Source organism: Sus scrofa, chromosome 6 (assembly GCF_054392235.1).
Source record: "Sus scrofa isolate SSC_HxYL_T2T_F1_AM1 chromosome 6, Sscrofa_HxYL_maternal_Yorkshire_Landrace_v2.0, whole genome shotgun sequence".
NCBI lineage: Eukaryota > Metazoa > Chordata > Mammalia > Artiodactyla > Suidae > Sus > Sus scrofa.
In genome coordinates this window covers 85953161-85974327 of record NC_139388.1, presented here as the reverse complement: position 1 = coordinate 85974327, position 21167 = coordinate 85953161, and the positions used below count along the sequence as shown (strand labels likewise).

At 50.0% G+C, this 21167-nt stretch overlaps 1 protein-coding gene across 2 annotated transcripts in view; it reads right to left on the bottom strand.

Annotated features, from left to right (window-relative positions):
* Positions 1-331: 331 nt before the first annotated feature.
* Positions 332-21167, bottom strand: part of LOC100620900 (elongation factor 1-alpha, somatic form-like) — a 39882-nt gene continuing 19046 nt past the window's right edge. The window contains exons 1-8 of one of the 2 annotated variants that reach the window (XM_084963311.1): positions 10758-10939; positions 9892-10043; positions 7083-7262; positions 6690-6986; positions 4230-4380; positions 3887-4143; positions 2387-2621; positions 332-649 (exon numbers count right to left, since the gene is read on the bottom strand). In XM_084963311.1, coding sequence (XP_084819437.1) covers positions 528-649; positions 2387-2621; positions 3887-4143; positions 4230-4380; positions 6690-6986; positions 7083-7262; positions 9892-10035 — 1386 coding nt within the window. In that variant the 5' untranslated portion in view covers positions 10036-10043; positions 10758-10939 and the 3' untranslated portion in view covers positions 332-527. Of the gene's footprint in view, positions 650-2386; positions 2622-3886; positions 4144-4229; positions 4381-6689; positions 6987-7082; positions 7263-9891; positions 10044-10757; positions 10940-21167 lie in introns of those variants that run through there. The other variant, XM_084963310.1, reaches the window with a different exon arrangement.

Sequence of the window (21167 nt, the reverse complement as noted above, 5' to 3'; positions counted from 1 at the left end):
CCAGCCACAGCAACGTGGGATCCAAGCGGTGTCTTCAACCTACACCATAGCTCATGGCAATGCCAGATCCTTAACCCACTGAGCGAGGCCAGGGAACAAACCTGAGTCCTCATGGATACTAGTCAGGTTCATTACTGCTAAGCTACAATGGGAACTCCCTGGATACCAGATTTTGAACCTGCCGAGCCACAACAGGAACTCCAAGGCCCTCTGGTTCTTGCACCCCTCAGGGCCCCAGAGGGAAGGCAGAGGGGCAGGATTCAACCCAGCCCCCCCCCCCCCCCCGCTGCTTCCTCCTCGCTTGAGACATCCAGGTCAGCAGATGCAGAGGCCAAAAAGAGGTGCTGAGCTTTATTCCCATGCCTTAAACTCATCAGCAAAAAGAAAACCAAGTTAGCAGGGGCAGGTTTAAGACAGTGCAGTCAAGAGAAGCCCAAGTTTAAGGCTTCACCTTGAGCCACTCTGTCCTGGGTATAGCTCTGCCTGGTGTGGCCCTGGCCCAGAGGGGCCGGAGGAGCCGTCACCACTCACTTCTTGGCAGCTTTCATGGCGGCCTTGGTGACTCTGCCTCCAGTAGCTGCTTTTTTCTCCACGGCTTTGATGACCCCGACAGCCACAGTCTGCCTCATGTCCCGTGCGGCAAAGCGACCTAGGACAAAGGATGTGGAGAAACAGTGGGGAACGCTGCCAGTGCACAAGCTCTGCAACAATGGCACAGGAAGTCAAGTGTCTCAAATAAGTGAGCACACTTTGAGTGTGCCTACGAGCTCCCTGAATTCTCCCAACAACTCACAGTAGAGCTCATCAGCTCTATTTCATACGTGGCCAAGAAGCTGAAAATCACTTGGCTGTAATGGTTGGAAACCCAGAAGTCTCAGCACTTACAGTCTTAGTTGCTCAACTCGCCTGCTTCCCTAAGTCAAGGTCATGGGGAAAGTATGCTAGCATCCTAATGCCCCCAGCCTTCAGGCAACTAGCACACTCTGCTCATCTGGGGATGGGGGTGGGGATCTTATTTGCATTTAATTATGAATCTGGCAGTTGCTTCTCTTGGGGGTTCTTGAGTGCTCCCCTGACTTCAAGCTGTGGAAGGAAGGGCTTTGGCACTTGGCTTCAAGTCTCATAGTATTTTGGGCAGATGAAGGAACTAAGTCAGCATTGCAGGGTTCAGGCAGCAGCCTCTGTAGCTCACCTCTAATATTAGCCATTTGAAATTCACTCCCATCTCCATTAACTAGGAGACCCTGAGGGCAAGGACTTGTTTATTTGTAAATATCTATATTTAGTACAGAGCCTAGTACAGAGGAGGAAGTGCCTACTTCCTACGTATTGAGTTCAGAAAGTTCCAGAGATTAGTGGTTCAGGCCGAGTCATGCATAACAGAATTAAGGAATCTAAGAGACTGGGTTTCTTAGGCTCCATCAGTGGTTTTCGTCATCCGCCAGGTCTGAAAACTACTGCACCAGAGAGTAGCGGAAAGAAAAAGTCCCTACTAATCTCTGAGTGACTCCCCTCCTCTAGGTTGTTGCTTCTGAAACCTTCAGGGGCAGTCCAGTTACCTGGAGACCTTGTTAATGTGAGAATTTGAATTCAGCAAGCCTAGATGGAGCCTGAGATTCTGCATGTCTTTTTGCTTTTATTTCTTTTTTTGCTTTTTTTAGGGCTGCACCTGTGACATATAGACGTTCCCAAGCTAGGGGTTGAATTGGAGCTGCAGCAGCTGGCCACAGCCACAGCCACAGCCATGCGGGATTCGAGCCACGACCTACACCACAGCTCACAGCAACGCAAGATCCTTAATCCACTGAGTGAGGCCAGGGATGGAACCCAAGTCCTCTTGGATGGTAGTTGGGTTCATTACCACTGAGCCACAGTGAGAACTTCAGATTCTGCATTTCTTTTTTTTTTTTTTTTCCCCATGTCTTTTTAGAGTCACATCAAGACATATGGAGGTTCCCAGGCTAGGGGTCGAATCAGAGCTGTAGCTGCCAGCCTACTCCCTAGCCACAGCAATTCAGGATCCAAACAGTGTCTGTGACCTACACCACAGCTCACAGCAAAGCTGGATCCTTAACCCACTGAGTGAGGCCAGGGATTGAACTTGCATCCTCATGGATACTAGTCGGGTTCCTTACCGCTGAGCCACAATGGGAACTCCAGATTCTGCATTTCTAACAAATTTCCAAGGGATCTGCATGTTGCTGGTGCACAGGAGGAGCACACTTTAAATTAGCAAGGCTCTAAAGTGGCCCCCTGCCTTCCTGCCTGACACTAGGCAAGCTGCTTTCACTTTCTGGGCCCTTGGAGCCTGGCACTCAGATCCCCTGACCGGGTTCTGCTCCCTGGGAGGGGGCAGCTCTGACAGTCAGCCGCTGTTGGGCCTTACCAAGAGGAGGATACTCAGAGAAGCTTTCCACACACATGGGCTTGCTCGGAATCATCTGGACGAGGCCAGCATCCCCAGACCTCAGGGCTCTGGGATTGTCTTCCAGCTTCTTGCCTGAGCGCTTGTCAAGCTTCTCCCTCAGCTCTGCAAACTTGCAGGCAATGTGGGCAGTGTGGCAGTCCAGAACTGGTGAGTAGCCAGCTGCAATGCTGCCAGGATGGTTGAGGATGATCACCTGGAAGGCGGGGGTGGGGGGTGGGGGGTGGGGGGTGGGGGTGGGATGGAGGATGGGGAAATGGGGGATGGGGAGGGCATTAGCCAAGCATCCTTCAAAGGAGGTGGCTCTAACTGGCTACAGGGTCAGGCGCCTTGGACACGTTTTAAATTATAGTGAATGTTTGAATGTTTATAAGGTATACCAAGTTCCATGCAGAGCAAATCTCATTCATTTTAATTTAATTTTCACAGCAAGGGGCCGGAGTCGTACAAAATCTTGCAGCAAGGAAGTGGCAGAGCGGGGGATGATGATACTAAAATCTTCACACATAGATATGACTGTGTGTACCACTTCTCCCCACCTTTTAGGAAAATGGACTGTAAGACTAGCAGCCACCTAAGTTGTTAGGTGGCCCCAGGTCTGCTATTTATATATCACCTCGTTTAATACTCCCAAGATTGCTGCAAGGCAATACCAGCCTTGACATGCACAAGAAAGAATGTACTAGACCATTGCATTAAGTAAGGGCATCTTGAAGTTCCTGTGTGCTGAAGCTGGTTAAGGGTCCAACGTTGCCATAGCTGGGGCACAGGTTGCAACTGCAGCGCTGGTTCAATCCCTGGCCCGGGAACTTCCTCATGCTGAGGGTATGGCCAAAAAAAAGGGGGGGTGGTTGGGGGAGGCTTCATATTCCAAGTCTGGGCCAAGAAAATACGAGAGCTCCGGCCATGAGTTCTGGTGTAGGTCGCAGACGCGGCTCGGATCCCGTGTTGCTGTGGCTCTGGCTTAGGCCGGCGGCTACAGCTCCCATTCGACCCCTAACCTGGGAACCTCCATATGCCACGGGAGCGGCCCAAGAAATGGCAAAAAGACAAAAAAAAAAAAAAAAGAAAATACCTGAAAGCTCCAAACATACAGATTCCCAGGTTGCACACAAACCCACTGAGTCAGAAGCCCTGGGGAGAATTCTAGGAATCTGCATTTTTGAAACACTTCCCTGGTGATTTCTGATGCCCTTGGTTTAAGAACTACCACTTTAAGACATCAAGGTCATATTTTAGAAGCTAACCAGATCGGCAAAATGCATTACCTTGTTCAAGGGCAAAGAACAAATATACTGCAGAGTCAGGATACTAATCCAGACTGTCAGGCTCCACTTACACTGCTGTCAAAAGCCCAGCACAGAGCCTGTGCTCAGTGACCGCTTCCTGAATGACCCAGTGACCCATCCTCACAGATGGAATGGCCACCTCAGGAGGGCACCTCTAAGTGGCCTTTCTCACCTGGGCAAGGAAGCTCCCCACCTCTAAGGGAGGGTCATTCTTGCTGTCCCCTGTCACGTTGCCCCGCCTGATGTCCTTTATGGACACGTTCTTCACATTGAAGCCCACATTGTCACCAGGCAGGGCCTCGGCCAGGGCCTCGTGGTGCATCTCCACAGACTTGACCTCAGTGGTGATGTTGCAGGGGGCAAAGGTCACCACCATGCCCGGCTTGAGGATGCCAGTTTCCACCCGGCCCACAGGCACGGTGCCAATACCTGGAGGAACAGAACAACCAGGGCTGTCAGCAGCCAGACCCTAGTGGGTCCTCAACCCCAAGAACCCCCACCCAGCCCGTACTCACCCCCAATCTTGTACACATCCTGCAGGGGCAGCCGCAGGGGCTTGTCTGTAGGGCGGGTGGGGGGCACGATGGAGTCCAGGGCTTCCAGTAGCGTTGTGCCTACCACGTTCCCCTCCTTCCTGGTAATCTTCCAGCTTCTGAACCAGGGCATCTGGAAAAGCCACCAAATGTGCAGCCCACTCAGCCCTGAGAACATCTGTCTCAGGCACCAGCCTGCATTTAACTTGGGACCTAGAGCACTTTCCCTATGCATTCTGAGCCCAGGCTTCCTCATCTGTGAAATGGCAGCATCATTGCCTATATGCATAACAGTGTAAAGTCACAAAAGACCACACCCAGTCCACCGAGCACAATACCTGGTGCACACCATGTGCCCACTAAATAGTGGCAATTGCTCCAAACCTCACAGGCATTGCCCCTGAGTTGAGCCTACATATTTCAGGAAGCAGAGATTCCTAGAGTCTGAATATCCCTCAGGTCTCATTCCATCTGTTCATTCCACAGATGGAGAGACTGAGGTCCAGAGAAGAGAAAGGATTTGCTAACATTCAACGAAGTTAGGTAAACATCAGGAGTAAGAATGAAAACAAGACTACTCAAATATTCCAACACTCATACCTTCTAAAGACTAAGATGTTCTTTAACAGAGGTACCCAAAGAATGCGCTATTGCATCTGAAGACCGAAGAAGCAGACTCTAAGCGAGGGCACATTATTGAGTAACAGACCTTCTGGGAAGGTGACGTTCAGTATTGCCAGTGCCTTATATGCATGCCATTTACGCATTGTATTTACTCCTCTAACAACCCTACCCAGAACTCATCAGAGACATCATCTTTGCCCTCAAAGATGTGTCAGTCAATTGGAAATCCAGGACAGATGACCGAGAAAGAATCAAGGTGGTCATGTAAGGGTCAAGTGGGCTGACCAAAAACTGGTCAGCACTTGGGCTTTACAGGTCAGGCAGGTGACTGGAATCCTGATGAATCTCCTCCTTTTCAGCCATAGCAAATGTTGAGCAGATCTCTAGGCTTTGAAACCTCAGTGTCACATCTGTATCCCAGGAAACACCAGCCCTTAGCACAGGGCACTATAGAGAGGTAGGTGCCCTAGCCCCGAAGTCATACACAGCCAAGGTCTCAGTGAATGGTCACTTTCAGTCCTTGGTGAGACTCTCAGAAGGGAGACGGGGCAACAGTTGCCATGGGTGAAAGGGTTGGGAAGGGGATCGGGAATGGTTTTGTTGGATGGGGAAGAAGACTCCTGTCCAGGAAGCCTTCTTCCATGGGAGAGAAGCAGGGCTGTGCAGTACAGAAGTCCCACACAACACGTCTTGCCTTGTGGACTCAAAAATTAGTAGCATGAGAAAGAAGGCTACCCTTTCTATTAATACGCAATGCTTAGAGATGGTCGGGGAGAGGGGAAAGGAAGGAGACTTGAAAAAATGTAATAAGCAATTTTATAGAAATAATTCAAGCTCATGAAAAAAAGTATTCGTTCTCTTTCCTGGAGGGGATAATTGAGAGTCAGAAGGAGGGCCAGAGGACCAATGACTGGCAGATGGCCAAACCAGCCTCTGCCAACTCCTCCTCAAACACCAGCCGCCTCAGTGAGGATGAGCTCTTCAACTGGCTTGATGAACTTGGCAACTCACTTGGCTCTATGCCAACTCATAGACCCTCACAACAAGCCTGTGAGGTCGGCATCATCCCCATCTTGAAGCTGGGGAAACTGAGGTCTCTGATGTGGCAAGTATTTCTTGAGAGCTGGGTCCAACCTCCAAGTCTACTATCTAGTCCACTGGCTGCCTGCTTTATTCTTTTAGCATCTAGAACATGGTAGGTGCCTAATAAATTCTCAGAAGGACATGAGCATGAAACTCTCTTATCTCAGTCACTGAAATGTGTGATAAACAGGTGTTAAAAGCTTCAGATTTGTCACTTTAGATGAGCCCCCTTGACCACCAGCTCATTCATACCTGGTCCCTTCACCTTTTATGTTTTTCTCATTACTTGTCATCATGTAGTATTTTACTCTCCCACTGCTCCCCAACACACACACACCCACAGAGTGTAAGTGCTGTGAGCAGAGTTGCTTCCTAGTTACAGATACTCTCAGCACCAAGGACAGTGCCTGGTGTGCAAATACCATCCAAAGGAACACACTGCCCCTGGCAGTTCTAATCTTTCTCAAGGACAATTGCGCAGAATATGTCAGAAGAGTCCAAAGCAATGCCACAGCAGTGACAACACAGGATCCTTAACCCACTGAGCCACCAGGGAACTCGCTAGTCATGTGGTCTTGAGTTAGGAATCAAATCATGTACTCGTGGAGATGGAGATCACGCACAGTGACTGGCCTAGAAGCACACTCTAAATCCTGGGTATTATATTCTAGGAAAAGCCCCAAGATTTGAGCTGGAAAGTCTCCTTTAATTGGCCCTGCCCCCATTCAGCCTCACCTTGGCGCTGGGCTCTATCATGTTGTCCCCAAGCCAGCCTGAGATGGGCACGAAGGGGACAGTGTCAGCGTCGTAACCGATCTTCTTGATATAGGTCTTCACCTCCCTGCTGATCTCCTCAAAGCGTGTGCTACAGTAAGGAGGCTCCGTGATGTCCATCTTGTTGACCGCCACGATGAGCTGCTTCACGCCCAGCGTGTAGGCCAGCAGTGCATGCTCACGGGTCTGCCCGTTCTTGGAGATGCCAGACTCAAACTCACCTACACCACTTGCCACAATCAGCACAGCGCAGTCCGCCTGGCCCCAGGGACAAAGAGGAAGGCCCAGATCAGACCTGGCCTGGGACACTCGCTGCCCACCCCCATCACCGGGCTGAGGCCACTCTGGTGGTACCTGCGAGGTGCCTGTGATCATGTTCTTGATGAAGTCGCGGTGACCTGGGGCATCGATGATGGTGATGTAGTATTTCTTGGTCTCAAACTTCCAGAGCGAGATGTCAATGGTGATGCCGCGTTCCCGCTCAGCCTTCAGCTTGTCCAGCACCCAGGCGTACTTGAAGGAGCCTTTGCCCATCTGGGCCAGGAGTGAGAAGGAAAACCCCAGGGTTACCTCAACTTCCAAAGCTGCCCATTGACCAAGAAAATTCTCAAGTAACTTGGGAGTCAGAGGGCAGTGTATGGAGAGGCTTTTGCATTTTGGGGGGTGGGGGTTTAGGGTCACACCCTTGGCATATGGAGGTTCCCAGGCTAGGGCTCAAATTGGAGCTGTAGCCACTGGTCTACACCACAGCCACAGGCACGCCAGATCCAAGCCGTGTCTATGACCTACACCACAACTCACAGCGATGCCGGATCCTTAACCCACTGAGCGAGGCCAGGGATCGAACCTGCATCCTCATGGATCCCAGTCAGATTTGTTTCTAATGAGCCAAGACGAGAACTCCTTGTTTTTTGTTTTGTTTTGTTTTTGTTTTTTCTTTGTCTTTTTGGGGATGTACCCACAGCATATGGAGGTTTCCAGGCTAGGGCTCAAATCAGAGCTGTAGCCACTGGCCTACACCACAGCAACGCCAGATCTGAGCCATGTCTGCGACCTACACCACCACTCACGGCAATGCCAGATCTTTAACCCACTGAGCAAGGCCAGGGCATAAAACCCACATCCTCATGGATGCTGTCCTCTATTAAGCCAGGCATTAAAAATATTTGCAGAAAGGTTAACTAATGCCACCCCTCTAAAGTTTTTTGTTTTGGAAAATAGTTATTTTTCAAACCCAAAAAGTATGATGTCATTATGGAAGGAGATTTTCACTGTTATTTTTTGATGAACTCAGTGCAAATTCTGAGTATGGTAAATAGAGATATATATAATTTACCTAAACAAAAATTCTTTGGGGTCTCTTTAAGAGCATAAAGGATTCCCAAGACCATGAGACCCCCCATGTCAGAGCATTTGTTTTTTATGTTCCATAAACTTCTCTGTTATGCTTTCACCATATTGGCTATCGACCAACCAGTGTTTCCTCAGGGTTTTACAACTTTCCTCACCAGTCCCTGCCACACAAGTGCCCCCACAACAATTTGGACTGTACCTCAGGAAGCCAAGATTAGGAAAATGCAATCTAGCAGCAGACGACACAAATCTGTGCCCTGTTAAGTACTGTCTTATTTATTTATTTTCTTTTTACGGCCACACCTGTGGAGTATGGAAGTTCCCGGGCTAGGGGTTGAATCAGAGCTGCAGCTGCCAGCCTACACCACAGCTCATGGCAACACCGGATCTGAGCCACATCTGTAAACTACACCACAGCTTGTGGCAACGCCAGATCCTTAGCCCACTGGGTGAGGCCAGGAATCGAACCCGCCTCCTTAGAGAGACAACATTGGGTCTTTGACCCTCTGAGCCACAAGGGGAAACTCCCAGTACTGGCTTTTCAATCCTCCCTATTTTTAGGTCCACCACAGCTGGTCCTCCGACCTGCCCATCTTGTTGAGATGCTTCTTCACCTCACCCCAAGGTTTTCCACCCACCTTCCCGGCCCTCTTTTCTCATTCCCTGTGTAGGCTCCCCCCTTTCTCTGACAACTCCAGGTCTCTGCCCCTCACCCTTTCCCACAGCACATGCTCTGCTCTCTCCTGTGGCCTAGTCTCCAGCCTGGGCTTCCACCCCGAGCTCCAGACTTCAGTATTCTGCTGCACCCTGGACACCAACACAGAAGTCCCATGGACACGTCAAGTGTCCCCCACAAAGAACAGACTCATTCAGATCCAGACCAGCTCTGCCTCTGGGATTCACTGACCATCCACTTGCCCAGGCCCCAAGTTCCTCTTCCTCCCTTCCCCAGAGCTCACCCCTAATCTCTGTGGATCCCCACACCTCTGTGCCCCTGGACTCCAGCCATTGCTTGCCAGGCCCACTGCTGCTGCCTGAGCCCAGGCCACACCCCTCCTTACCTGGTTGGCTGCAGCAGCCCCCAGGGGTGGGCCCTTTGGTCTGTTCTCCCTTTGCTGCCCCCAGCGAGCTCTTCCTAATACCCTGACCCTGTCACTTCCTGCAGGGACAGTGACCAGCCTCCTTAGCAGGGCTGTCAAGGCCTAGGTCTCCTGTTTCATCAAATAGCCCTTCTCTACCTCAGGTGCTCTGACCTGTTCTTCTGGTCTCCTTGGGGTCCACAGACACTCTCCTCACTCCCTCAAGACTCAGAGGAGGTCCCTCCCTCTGGGAAGCCTTCAGGGCCTCCCAAGCCAGGTTCATTACCCCTGCCCTGGGCTCCTACAGCACCCACATTCTTACTGAGCTTGGCATGAGGCATGAGGGTGTGTGACCAGGAGTTATGGGCAGGAGAAGGCTTGTTCTGATCACCACTGTATCCCCAGGGGCTCGATGGTAGCTGCATGGCAGATAAATCCTTTCCCCATTTAAATGGGGCTGTGACTTTACCTCCTGAGATACAGTGTGGCACACTCGAATTTAAACTTTGGCCCTGCCCTCCGACGAGGTATTTAACCTGTCTGAGCCTCATTTGCCTCATCTGGAAAATGGCAGCCATACCACCTGCCTGGAATGATTGAGAAGACAAGCACCTACCAGCTCAGCAGGTGCTTGGGGGGAGTGGGCCGCCCCTCCCCCACTGCAAGACCAGCCTCCCAGGGAAACTAAGGCTGGGAAGTGGGGGGGGGGCACTCAGGCAGAGCAGCCTCACCTCCGAGGCCTCCTTCTCGAACCTTTCAATGGTCCTCTTGTCGATGCCCCCGCACCTGTAGATGAGATGCCCCGTGGTGGTGGACTTGCCCGAGTCCACATGGCCGATGACCACAATATTGATGTGGGTCTTCTCTTTGCCCATGCCTGGAGCTGCTGGGAGAGAGAAGGGCAGGTGTGCTCAGGGCCCCTGCCCCCAGCTCACCTCCCCGGGCAGAGAGTGAGACAGGAGAGGAAAATAGGCTGACCAGGAGGGCACCTGGGGAGGCTGCTCTGGCCTCTTCCCACAGCTCAGGGGGGTCGTGCCTACCTCTTGAGTTGGGAGGAGCCCCTGCACTGCACCTCTTGACACCTAGAACCAGGCAACTGGGTGTCTGGCCCCACCCCCTTTTACAGTCCACATCCCAGGCCCGCCCCTTGCATCCCCACGTCTCCATTGGCTCCTGCTGGCCCTCTGCCCACCAGGTGGGAAAAACCCAGGGCCCAGCTCTCAGGGGGTGGGCTGTCAGGTTTGAGGTGGGGAGAGGGACCAGAGGTTGGTGCCTCTGGGCTTTGAGATGATGAATGATACTGATGCCCTCTCCCCACCACCCCCAGTGCCGGGCTGGGCACTCAGAGTTGGCCCAAGGGTCAAGGCAGGCCTTAGGACAGGGGTGGGGTAAAAGCAGGTAGGCGGTCCTGCACTTGCTGAGCCTGGGCGTTCAGATGCTTGGGTAGGAAAGGGTGGGGGGAGAAGGAGGGAGGGGTGGGAGCTCTTGCTGTTTACTTATCTGCCTCCTGGGTCATCCCTGCCTCCAGCAGCCAGCCAGAGCCTGACCCTGGCAAACCGTGAGCCTACAGAGTGAATGGGGAATGATCACCTCTCACCTTCCAGGCCCTGCCCCCGGAGCCCCCAGAGCGTGCACCATCCCCTTTATGCCACTCCTGACTCGTCTGAAAAGTGCGGCCACGGAGGCCCAGAAGCAGGACCACCAGGGAGAAAGCAGCAGAACTAGGGCTGGAGCGCAAGTTGTCTGACCCCAGCATCTTAGCCAGAACACAGCCCTGCCTCTCAGGGAATTAATGTCTGAAGAAAGGAAGGGAGGGAGAACGTGACTCCAGTCACAGCCTTGTTTATCTCTGTGGTCCCCGCCTCCCGCACGGGGTTGCTGAGTGAATTTTGAGAGTGGGATCTGGGGGTGGGGTTTTGGGGGGGATGATGAGCTGGAGGGGTGTCTGTCTACTGGACTGGAGTGTGAGGGCAGCACAAAGCCAGCATTCTCCAGAGGTTCTGGAAGGAGACACACACACATCAGTTTTTGAGGACCAGGGTCTGTGCCTGAGACCAGCACGATGCAGGGAAAGGTGGCAGAAAGAACAGACTTCCAAGAGAGGCTAACCTAACTGGATTACGATTCTTGCTTTACCACTCTCTCTCTCTGCGGTCCCCCAGCCCCTCCAGGTCGGGGCTCACACCTACCCGGTGTTGCAGTAATTCTAGGAGATTGGGCAACACCCCCTTATAAATCCCCATGATGCTGCTAATAGGTCCTTTAAGAGACAAAGTAGGAACACGTGGGGGCGCGCTAAACACAAACCACAGAGAAAAATGTTCTTATAACCAGAGCGATTGGGTGCTGGGGACAGCTGGGGGGCTGTTATTAAACACTTTGCTGACGACCTGACCAATTCTGGTCCTTGCTCTTGGATTCAGGTGGTGGTGGAGAAATGGCTTGTGCGGGGATGATTGGGTCATGTAGTTAATTTCAACATCATCTAAGCTTTGTGGTTTTTTTTGTTTGTTTGTTTTTTTACTGATTATTTTGCATTTTGTTATGGTAACAGAACTCTTTAGCTATAATCCCCACAAGTTCATAGAAGGTAAGGTGAGGCCCTAGGGTTACCCAAAAACTTGATTTGCCTCTTGGAGGGTGTTGAGCCAAAAGACAAAACCAAGCCAAAGAATGGGAGGAGGAAGGAGTTGTTACTTGCAGCAAGTAAGGAGAACACCAAGGATCTTTCCCAAAGCTTCCATCAGCAAAACTGGGGAAAGCTTTTTTTTTGTTTGTTTTTTTGCCATTTCTTGGGCCGCTCCCGTGGCATATGGAGGTTCCCAGGCTAGGGGTCCAATCGGAGCTGTAGCCACCGGCCTATGCCAGAGCCACAGCAACGCAGGATCCAAGCCGCGTCTGCGACCTACACCACAGCTCACGGCAACGCTGGATCCTTAACCCACTGAGCAAGGGCAGGGATTGAACCTGCAGCCTCATGGTTCCTAGTCAGATTCGTTAACCACTGCGCCACAACAGTAACTCCAAAACTGGGGAAAGTTTTAAGCGAAGGGTCCATGCATATTCATGAAGGGGCTTGGGTGGTGTGTGCATATTCATGGAGGGGTTTGAGCAGAGACCAATTCAGTATAGAATTGGGGCAAAGGTTGACAGAGTCCAAGCTTAAGTTGATTGAAGTCAGGAGAGTCAAAAAAGAGCAACCTCATCATCCTTGTGGTTCCAGTTGATCTGGTGGTTAAGTGCTCAAGGAGGGTTTAACTTCTGCAGAACAGCTCAAGAGAGTGTTTCAGGCTAATCTTTACCATTGAAATGGACCGGGGAGTCTTTACAACTGATTTATAGTCTTTGTTCTTGTACCTCTCTTGCCTGTTCCCTTGAGATTATTATTACTGAGACTCTTTCAAGGGAAGGCATTGTGGCCAGGCTTCCATCACAAAATGGCTTAGGCCTAAAAGTGGCTTCTCTTATGTCTAAAAACTATTGTCTGGATCTTTTCTCCCGAGGACCCCCCCACCCTATCTATTTCCACTATGGGCAGTTGTATTTCCCACCCACCCTTGACCTTGCAGCTCATGTTTCTGGAATATCTGTGGAGCACTGAGAAGGAAACTGGCTTTAGGATCCAAAGCCCAGGCCCCAAGTCCCAGCTCTACCACCTCATGGCTGTGTGAACTTGGGCAGGTCACTTGGCCTCTCTGAGCCTCATATCTCATCAGTAAGAGAAGGGTGGTGATAGCTGACCTCATGGGCTTATTGTGAAAATCATGTGATATGTAAAATTATTTTGCTGCAGGAATGTCTATTGTCAGATGGCATTAGCCTGTGGGAATATGTCAATAAGTGCCTAATCAATCGTTTTAAGATGCTGACTATTTGCTGACCCACCTCCCCAGGTGGGTCAGAAATTTCATTTTACCTCTCAAGAGGTTTTCTGGTATCTGGGTTATTTATTTTATTTTAATTTTTATGGCTGCACCTGCAGCATATGAAAGTTCCTGGGCTAGGGGTTGAATCTGAGATACAGCTGCCGGCCTATGTCACAGCCATGGCAACACCAGATCCAAGCTGCACCTGTGACCTATGCCATGGCTCGTGGCAACTCTGGATCCTTAACCCACTGAGCAAGGCCAGAATCGAACCTGGATCCCTCATGGATACTAGTCGGGTTCATAACCCCCTGAGCCACAGTGGGAACCCCGGGATCTGGGTTTTTAAAAACACTGGACTGGGCTTTTTGCCTAGGTAAAGTAGGTAGTGACTCACTTGTCCCCGAGAGCCCTTCTCTGCACCAGCCAACCATCATCCCAGAAACTCTGCCATCAGCAGAGTCTTAGTTTAGGCTGCTATAACAAAATACTACAGGCTGTGTGAATTAAGAACAATAGAAATTTATTTCTTGCAGTCCTGGAGGCTGGAAGTCTAAACACAGGATGCTGGCATGGTTGGGGGAGGACCTTCTTCTGCGTGGCTGACTTCTTGTGTCCCCATGTGGCAGAAGGGGCAAGCGAGATCTCTCAGGCCTCTTGCATAAGGATTTAGTCCCCAAAGGCCAGATCTCCTTGTACCATCACATCGGGTGTTCAGACTCAAATAGGAAACATTCAGGAGTTCCCGTCGTGGCGCAGTGGTTAACGAATCCGACTAGGAACCATGAGGTTGCGGGTTCGGTCCCTGTCCTTGCTCAGTGGGTTAACAATCCCGCGTTGCCGTGAGCTGTGGTGTAGGTTGCAGACGCGGCGTTGCTGTGGCTCTGGCATAGGCCGGTGGCTACAGCTCCGATTCGACCCCTAGCCTGGCAACCTCCATATGCTGCGGGAGTGGCCCAAGAAATAGCAAAAAGACAAAAAAAAACAAAAAAAACAAATAGGAAACGTTCAGACCAGAGCAAGCCATGTGCTGCTTTGGTTCTTCTCTTAAAACATCACCAACAACTCCCCCTGCTCCCCTCCAACCCGCTTCTTTTCTTTTCCTTTTCTGTTAGGGCTTTTCCCCTGGCTTGCTCATTCTTTAAATGCTGCCTTTGAACGCTTTGGTTTGCCCCAAGGCTTCAACCTCCAAATAAAACTGCTTTCCAGGGAGTTCCCACTGTGGCTCAGTGGTAACAAATCCTACTAGGATCCATGAGGACTTGGGTTCAATCCCTGGCCCCACTGAGCATTGCCATAGCTGAGGTATAGGTTGCAGATGCAGCTTGGATCTGGCATTGATGTGGCTGTGGCTGTGCTGGGTCAGCAGCTGTAGCTCTGATTAGACCCCTAGCTTGGGAACTTCCATATGCTCAGCATGCGGCCCTAAAAAGCAAAACAAACAAGGAAACAAAAACTGCTTCTCGCTCTGAGAAAAGCCAACATTGGAGACTCCATTACTCTGTCTTCCAGGACAAGGACCATGGTTCAGTCATCTCCGTATCCCCCAGACCCCAGCAAAGGGCCTGGCACACAGTAGGTCTTCAGCAAAGGCCTGTGGTATTGGCACATAGTCTCCAGAATCAAATGAAAGTGTCTTTCCGTCATCCCTGCAGCTAGGAATGAAAGTACAAAACAAGCAGGCCAAACTCGGTATTTCACAGATTTTTTACAGGCTTCCCCCTGCAACACTAAAGTTTGAGTTTGAAAAAAATTAATTAATAAATTAATCATTATTAAAGCAATACACGTAAATCAGACAAAGAAAAACACTATAGGATCACACTTGCATGTGGAATCTAAAAAATAATACGAATGTATCTATATACAAAACAGAAACAGATTCATGGACATAAAAATCAAACTTCTGGTTACCAAAGGGGAAACAGGGAAGGGAGGGATTAATCAGGAGTATAGAATGAACAGATACAAACTACTATACATAAAATAGGTAAGCAACAAGGGTTTACTGTATAACATAGGGAACAATACTCAATATCTTTTAATAACCTATAATGGAAAATAATCTAAATATCTAATGGAATCACTTTTCTGTACATCCGAAACTAACACAAAATTATAAATCAGCTAGGGAGTTCCTGTTGTGGTTGAGCGGGTTACGAACCTGACTTTGTCTATGAGGATGCAGGTTCAATCCCTGGCCTCACTCTGTGGCATAAGGCTCGGGCATTGCTGTGAGATGTGGTGTAGGTCACAGACTCGGCTCAGATCCGGCATTGCTGTGGCTGTGGTGCAGGCTGGCAGCTGCAGCTCTGATTTGACCCCTAGCCTGGGAACTTCCATGTGCCATGGGTACAGCTCTGAAAATAAATAAATAAATAAAAAGCAATATTCTAAATCAGTTATACTTTAATTTAAAATTACGATACATAATTAATATGGAGTTTACAGAAAAATAGAAAGAAAACCAAGCTATTCATAATCATGCAACCACCCAGGCACTATCATAATTAAGTTGTCATATTTCCCTCATGTTTTTCCTTTTTTTTAGGTTTTTATTTTTTGTATTAAAGTTGATTTACATTGTTCTGTCAATTTCTGCTCTTTTTTTTTTCTTTTAAAGGGCCACACCTGTAGCATATGGAAGTTCCCAGACCAGAGGTGGAATCAGAGCTGCAGCTGCAGGTCTACGCCACAGCCATAGCAATACCACATCCAAGCAGCATCTGCAACCTACACCACAGCTCAGGGCAACACCAGATCCTTAACCCACTGAACAAGGCCAGGGATCAAACCTACATCCTCATGGTTACTAGTTGGGTTCCTAACCTGCTGATCCACAACAGGGACTCCTCATGTTTTTCCTTTAAAAAAAAAAAAAAAAAAAAGAACCCAGGAGGAGTTCCCATCGTGGCACAGTGGAGATGAATCCGACTGAGAACCATGAGGTTGCGAGTTCGATCCCTGACTTTGCTCAGTGGGTTAAGGATCCAGAGTTGCTGTGAGCTGCGGTGTAGGTCACAGACAAGGCTCTGATCTGGCGTTGCTGTGGCTTTGACATAGGCCGGCAGCTGTAGCTCCAATTTGACCCCTAGCCTGGGAACTTCCATATGCCATGGGTGCGGCCCTAAAAAGCAAAAAAAAAAAAAAAAAAAAGAACCCGGAAATTCCCTGGTAGCTCAGAGGATTAAGGATTGGGCGTTGACATCGCTGTGGCTTGGGTCAGAAATGTGGCACAGGTTCAGTCCCTGGGCCCAGAACTTCCACATGCCATGGGCACACCCCCCAAAAAATCCTAGTGGATAAAGAAGATGCGGTCCATATAAAAAATGGATATATATCATTAAGCATCTACTATGTGTCAGGCAGTGTTCTACACCCTGGAGGATGAAAGCAACAAAGCCCTGCCCTCAGGTGCTGGCATTCTAGCTTCCCTCATGTCTGAGAGGCAGCTATGGTGTGGTACTGTTGGGCTGCACCCCGCAGGCCTGCAAGCCCTATACTTGCCCAGCCTCAAGATCGAAGAAAGAGGCTGGAGTTGGAGAGAGAGACTTCAGTGGTTTAATGCATGGGGAAGCTCACACGTCTGAAGCAAAGTCCTGGAGCAGCACCCCATTGTGTGCGGTGGATGGCAGATGGTGGGCAGGACAAGGCAAGAATCTTCACCACTCGGTGGGGGGCTGGGGAAGATTACTAGTTATAGAGGGAATTGACATCAGGTTGGCTCATCATTTACCAGGGAAATCAGCAGAGGAGCACACCCACCTAGTAAACTATCGTAGTAGAGATAGCTCTGATCTAAAGATTAGAACAGTCGCTAGCTGGGATAGGGAGGCTAGTACATAGGCATTTGCGGATGAGGGTCTATGATTAAGAGGGAAGATCAGGAGTTTTGTTTTGTGTCTCAGTGGGTTAAGAAGCCAACTAGTAAAAAAAAAAAAAAAAGAAGCCAACTATTATCCATGAGGGTGCAGGTTCTCCCCTTGGCCTCACTCAGTGGGTTAAGACTCCCGAGCTGCTGCAAGCTGTGCATAGGTCACAGATGTGCCTCGGATCCCATGTTGTGGCTGTGGCATAGGCCAGCAGGTGCAGTTCCAATTTGACCCCTAGCCTGGGAACTTCCATGTGCCACAGGTGCAGCCCTACAAAGAAAAAGATAAACACGCAGATGGAGTTTCCTGGTGGTCAGCATGTTAAGGACCCGGGGTTGTTACAGCTGTGGCTCTGGTCACTGCTGTGCTGTGGGTTCTATCCCTGGCCCAGGAACTTCTGCATGCCACCGGCATCTCTGTCACTGACTGGCTCAGTGGCCTCGGACAAATCACATATCTTTGGTCCTCATTCCTTCTTTATAAAAAAAATTCTTTTTCAAAGGTGGGCAGAGATTGGAGGTACTATGGGACTCTCTTTCAAACTCTCACCTTCTGGGGTCCATTCCGTGGCTCTAAATTCAGTTTCTAATCACCTTCACCCAATCTCTCAGAGACCTCAAGCTTCTCAGCTGGCCCAGGCTTTCCCTGCCTGTAAAATGCAGCTTTGATGAACTCATTTGCCCTCCAGCGGTGACTTACTGTGTTGTCCAAGGGGCAACATAGGATTGGAACCTAGGGTGGGGAGTTGGGGTTAATTAGCGAATGTGGTTGAGACTGTAACTGGGAGAACTGTGGACGGTGCCAGAGTTGGGGTCTGAGCCTGGGTCCAGTTCTTTCCACGAACCCCCGAGGAAGAGGGGACCTGGGAGGGAGAAGGGGAGAGGAAGATGTTGGGAGGCCACAGTGGCAGAGAAAGCCAGACTGGAGAGAAGGAGGGAGAGAAACAGAGAGAAAGGGACAGAGCAGACCTATGGGGAGAAGCAGAGAGAAGAACCCCCATTTCAAGCTCTTGGAATCTGTGAGACACCCCTGAGTCTTTGTAACGGATTCTCCCCACTTTCTTCTATTAGACTTCAGTTAATGTCTGTTCTTTGTCACCGAAGCTTTTTAAGTCACATGGGTTAGAGTGCAGAGAGGTGTTGTTATTTTTCTGAAAAGCTGAGTATGTTTTCAATAGAAAAAAAGAGAAAGCTAAACAAGAGCAGAGGCACCCACACACCACAATAAGAACAAACCGAAAGGAAAACAACCATTAGTTACTAATTTGAGATGTTTCTTGAGCACCCATAATATGTCAAGCATTATGTCCAGAGACTTTTTTTTTTGGACAGCCTTTGGCATATGGAGTTCCCAGGTCAGGGATCAGGTCTGAGCCACAGTTGCGACCTAAGCCACAGCTGCAGCAACAACAGATCCTTAACCCACTGTGCCGGGCCTGGGGTCAAACATACATCCCAGCGCTCCCAAGACACTGCGGACACTGCAGATCCTGTTGCACCACAGCGGGAACTCCACGTCCGATGCCTTTTATATATACATTATCTCCTCTAATCTTCACAACAACCCTTGAGCTGTAGTTTTCCCCCATCGGAGGACTGATTCATTGAGGCACAGAGAGGTTAAGGGACGCCTGCAAGGACACACAGCTGGTGAGCAGCAGAGATGCTGTGAGTCAGGGCTTGGTGAGATGATAATAAGCTGGGTCTTACCTGTGTCAGCACAGCTCAGGAGTGAGGACATTTCCTGGGTGGGGGAACGCTTGGCCCAGATAATGTAGCCATCCAGAAAGGTCACACCCTGCCATGACTCAGTTATTCTGGCTCTAGAAGAACACAGTAATCTTTCCACAGCTTGAAGCACAGAGGGGAAAGTGGGAGAAGAAATAAAAAGTACTCGGAATCTCTAAGTATCTCTCATTTTCCATTTTCTCAAGGTTTTTCCTTATAAAAAGCCTCCTTGGACTGAGTGAAAGTGATTCCTCTCCTAGCTCCCTGGAGGAGGTTAGCAGGAGTAGGAGAGGAAGAGGCAATAGGCAAATTGGATCTGGAATCTGGAGGTGACTTTGCAGTTGCATTGTCTCAATATACAAAGGTTTCTTGGAGAGTTCCTGTTGTGGCTCAGCAGGTAAAGAACCCAACTAGTATCCATGCAGACACAGGTTCGATCCCTGGCCTCACTCAGTGGGTTAAGGATCCAGTGTTGCAGACACACTGTGCAGATGTGTTTATACACTGTGGTATAGATCACAGACATAGCTCGGATCCCGCGTTGCTGTGGCTGTGGTGTAGGCCCGCAGCTGCAGCTCCGATTTGACCCCTAGCCGGGGAACTTCCACATGCCGTGGGTGCGGCCCTAAAAAGACAAAAAAAAAGTATAAAGCCCATTGTTGGGAAAGGTGGGCTCTGCCAGGCTACCTCTCCTAATCCATACCCACTACTTCTAACAGCTGAGGGCAAGGGCTTCAGAGACGCTGAATGTGCAAATCAGGTGTTGAATTTATTCCCTTCAGGATTCTTGAAAGCTTCAGTCGCCTTCCACATACTTAACTGACACTTCTTAGAATGAAAGGGGAGAGTGAGAATGAAATACTCAATATGCTGGGATGATACATCCCATTGCAACTGTCCTGTGTAAACAGGGACGTGTGGTCCCCCTACTTATTTGTACAATGGGATTAAGTGGAACCAGGCACAGAAATCAGGGCGCACAAAGGGCCGAATGAGCAGCACCTATTATCATTTCTACCCTCTGTGTTCATCCCCAACCCACATTCAAGGCTCATTCTCTTGTCGATCGATCGGTTACAGGAAGCAGTGCTGGTGCCCCTGATGTGAAGATGTCCTGCTCACCCATCTACTCAGCCAGCTTTCTGTAAGCGGCTCATGTATCCCAGGCCCTGGGCTGGATTCTGGGGATGCAAGTCAGGGACACCCCTTGCCCTCCTGGCAACATTCTGAGCTGTATCCTGTGAGCCGTCTTGTAGAGACAGAAACCCCACCAGGTGGGAGAGGTTAACTACGTGATGACCTGACTGTAGCCATGACACAAGCTGCCATGATTCCCGGAACTGGCCTCAAGGAAACTGACCCTGGACCTGAAGATTAACTGTACTTAACACAATCAAGATGATGTTGGTCAGACCACCACAGGATCGGCTTCAAGACGCCTGTCAGCTGACTGTGGGGCCCCCTCCGTCTCTCTGTAAAAGCTCTTGCTGGCTGATTGTCAGTGCGGGAGTCAGCCCTTTGGACAGAAGTCCGCCCCTCCCCCTCCAACCTGGTTGCTGGCATCCAAGATAAAGCAAACTGTCCTTTACACCAACCTTGCCTCTTTGTTGGCTTTAGAGCAGTGAGCAGCCAGACCCTGCTTTCAGTAACACTGTGAGGAAGGTTTTACTGTATCCCGATTTACAGAAAAGGATGTAGAGGCTCAGAGAAAGAAGTTAAGGAACTTGCCCAAGTCCACATAGCTGGCTTTACGACATGGCCCTATAATGCCACCATTAGCTGCAGAGTGAAAAACCCCCATCCCTGGAAACATCCACACATTCATCCCTCCTCTTGAGGTTCCAGGTTTTGTTGTTGTTGTTAGGGCCACACCCGTGGCACAAGGAGGTTCCCAGGCTGGGGTCAAATTGGAGCTGTAGCCACTAGCCTATCCCACAGCCACAGCAACACAGGATCAGAGCCACGTCTGTGACCTACATCACAGCTCATGGCAACATCAGATCCTTAACCCACTGTGCTATGGCAGGAATCGAACCTGAGTCCTCATGTATACTAGTCGGGTTCGTTACCACTGAGCCATGTCAGGAACTCCCCGCACATCTATTTTTATCTAGAGTTTTGGTACCTGTCTACTACCAATCCCAACTGGGTGGGTCAGAGACAAATTTGTATTTGCTTAGTAAATACATAGTTAACCACTAAACACGTGACAAGCACTTGGCAGGAAAAGTATTGCAAATATGTACCGTGGGGACCTGACCCCATTTTAGCAATGTGGGAGGGCTTCCCAGAGGAGGTGACTTTTCAGCTGAGTTGGGAAGGATGACTAGGAGCTGGCCAAGAGATGAGGGGGATAAGAAGCCTGCCAGGTCCCTTATTGATCCCAGCTTGCTCAGCCATTTTCAGACAATTCATGCCCCAGGGCTGTCACCAAGGTGTGACAACAGATTCTCAGACACTCTCCCTTCCTGCCACATATACATTCATATGCACAAGACCCCAGTAGCAGGACCCCCCCTCCCAGCCTGATGCCTGGATAGCC